This window comes from Dendronephthya gigantea, unplaced genomic scaffold (genome assembly GCF_004324835.1).
Source record: "Dendronephthya gigantea isolate DGI-Jeju-01 unplaced genomic scaffold, DenGig_1.0 000069F, whole genome shotgun sequence".
Classification (NCBI taxonomy): Eukaryota; Metazoa; Cnidaria; class Anthozoa; order Malacalcyonacea; family Nephtheidae; genus Dendronephthya; species Dendronephthya gigantea.
Window position 1 is genome coordinate 287,903 of NW_021163079.1, and position 3,082 is coordinate 290,984.

General features: G+C 34.5%; 1 protein-coding gene across 1 annotated transcript; it reads left to right on the forward strand.

The window, feature by feature from the left end:
* Positions 1-294: 294 nt before the first annotated feature.
* LOC114531182 (piggyBac transposable element-derived protein 3-like) lies at positions 295-2,052 on the forward strand. The gene has a single exon (XM_028552836.1). The coding sequence runs from the start codon at positions 295-297 to the stop codon at positions 2,050-2,052; it is 1,758 nt and encodes a 585-aa protein (XP_028408637.1).
* Positions 2,053-3,082: the final 1,030 nt, after the last annotated feature.

Genomic DNA, 3,082 nt, shown 5'->3' on the forward strand with positions numbered 1-3,082 from the left:
TTTGGAACATCGAAAAATGTTATCCTGAAATAAATTTGAATTTTGATGTGCCAAATGTGTCACTTTGGGCATTTGAGTATCACTTCCAACTAACACCATAAAATATATAAAATAGTGGCACCCCAAACAATTTTTTTTTATCATCTATATAATGATCATATAACCTTGTATGTATAATTACCTATATAAAATACAGTTTCTAAAGATCACTTTAGAAAGCTTGTAAGCATTTTCCTTGATTGTTTTTCAGAAATACAACAACTTAAACTATATATTTACCTTTTCAAGGTAAATATGGACAGAATCCCAAAAACATATACAGTTAGAGATGCATTGGAGATGGTTGGCAAGGATGGGAGTGATATAGAATTCAGTGATGATGATTCTGAAGAAGAATACAACCCGGTGAATAATGAGAGTGAGAGCTCTGATGATGATCAAAACTTAGATCACAGTGAAAATGATAGTGATTCATATGATGATGAACCTTTGGCTGAACGTTTACAAAAGCAAAAGACTTCCTCTAGTGCCACTGATATGCAGGAAAAATATAAATACAGATGGAGGAGCCGTGGATTTGATCAACAAGAAATGCCTTTCTCTGGTGATGAATATTTATTGACTGAGCCAGAGCCATCATCATTAGAATTTTTTAGGCAATTTGTAACTAAGGAAATGCTCCAGAATATGTGTGAACAGACAAATGTGTATAGTGTTGAAAAGTCTGGTATATCTATAGAAACTTCAGTTGATGAACTGGAGAAAATCATTGGTATGTATTTCCTTATGGGCCTAGTTCAACTTCCATCTGTAAGATCTTATTGGGAGAATGCCACTCGGTACCCTTGTGTTGCTGATGAAATGGGTCGCACTCGCTTTCAGAAGCTTCTCACTTTACTTCATTTTGTCAATAATAACCAAGTTACTGATGAAGAGAAAAAGGACAAGCTTTGGAAATTAAGACCATGGCTGGACAAGCTAAGAACTAATTTTCTTACAGTTACTCCAAGCGAGCACCAGTCTGTTGATGAGATGATGGTGGCATTCAAAGGTAAATATGGACCACGAGTTTACATGCCCAAGAAACCAACAAAGTGGGGATACAAGCTGTGGGCACGAGCCTCATCATCTGGATTTATACATGATTTTGATGTGTATCAAGGAGCATCTGATGAAATTACTGATCGGGATATAGGTTCTAGTGGTGAAATTGTGATGAAGCTTGCATCAACCTTGCCTGAGGGTAAAAATCACAAACTTTATGCAGACAACTACTTCACATCCCTACCACTGGTTGAAAAACTAAAAGAGAGAGGAATTCAGTATGTTGGGACTGCACGTAACAATCGGTTGAAAGGATGTCCTCTAAAATCTGAAAAATCCCTGAAATCACAAGGTCGTGGAGCATATGATGTGAAAGTTGACCAGCAGAAAGGAATTATTGTGCTAAGATGGCTGGACAAAAAAGCAGTGACACTGGTGTCAAGTTATTGTGGGGAACATCCGGTAGGAACTGCTAGGCGATGGAATAAGAAGGAAAAGAAGTATGTTGATATTCAAAAGCCAAAGATTGTTGCTGAATATAATAAATTTATGGGAGGCATAGATCTCATGGATATGCTCTGTTCCTTGTATCGCTATTCAATCAAATCTCGAAGATGGTACTTGTACATCTGGTACCACACCTTGACAGTTGCTATGGTCAACTCATGGCTTATTTATCGCAAGCATCAACAGAATGGTAAATACATGAAACTTCGTTGTTTTCAGGCAATAGTTGCAGAAGGTTTGTTGAAAGCTGGTAAAACCAGAAAAAGGAAAAGCTCCTTAGACAACCCGTCTCCAATACCCAGAAAGCGGCAGACTTCAGTACCAGTTGATGATGTCAGATTTGATGGTGTTGACCATTTGCCAGACTGGGATAATGACAACAGGCAAAGATGCAAGCTGTGCAAAGACTCTCGATCTCATGCTATGTGTAGGAAGTGTAATGTTTACCTTTGTTTTAATAAGGACAGAAACTGTTACAAAGAATATCACACCAGAGGTTAATTACTAAGTTGATACTTCAAAACTGTTTAGAATTTGAAACATTTGCCTCCACAGGTACCTGACATTTACTCATCACTACAAACTTGTGTTGTAAATAGGTAGTGGATAACCTTATTGGAGTTCAGTTATTCAATCTATGTTATGTAAATAGCATCATTTTTCATTTAATCTATATTAGTTAAAATTCTAACAGATGTATCATGTTGTTTAATTTCAGCAATTTGATCGCAAATAGGATATGTAAATACCCATTGTGACAAATTTGTCACAAATTTAAAAAGTGCTGACAATGTGAAAATTCTTAGAAATTATTTTTGACATTTTATTCAGTAGCCAATCTGAATAGGAATCCAAAATTTCAGGAATTTTCCTCACGTTTTTCTCCCTTTGGGCTTTTAAGGGTTAAATACTTTTCAGTGAGTATTCTTTATTAATTATTGATCTTTTACAAATCTTCTCTTTTATATTTTTTTAGCATGCATTCATCACAAGCCATTCCTCATAAATTAGTTCCTGCAGCAAGTGAATTCAACATATCTTCTGCATTTGAAAATGCTGGGGAGATGTTGAAGAAGCAGCCCAGTCATTGCTAGGTTATCCCAGTTTTATGAGTTATTCATATTTTACAATCATATTATCTCTTCTAACCAAATATACACTGCGTCCAATAATTATATGCAAAATCGTTTTTTCGCTACATTTCATTTGGTTTTTAGAGGAGTTTTATGAAATATAGTGTATATTATGGAAACATTATTACATGTGCAAAGCTGTAATTTTGGGTTTATCCATGCAATAGAAAACAAACATTTGCCATTTTGTCAGAAAGTAAAGATATTTGGCGTCCATTTTTATATGCATATTACACTTATACTGCTATTTAGAAAATTGATGCAATGGAAAAATTTGTAAAATGAGACAATATAGTCTTTCTAGGTAATTTTAATCAATATATTCTCACACACATTTGATAAATAATAAATTATATACCAAAAATAGAAAATTAATATTATTCATTAATGTTTAATGT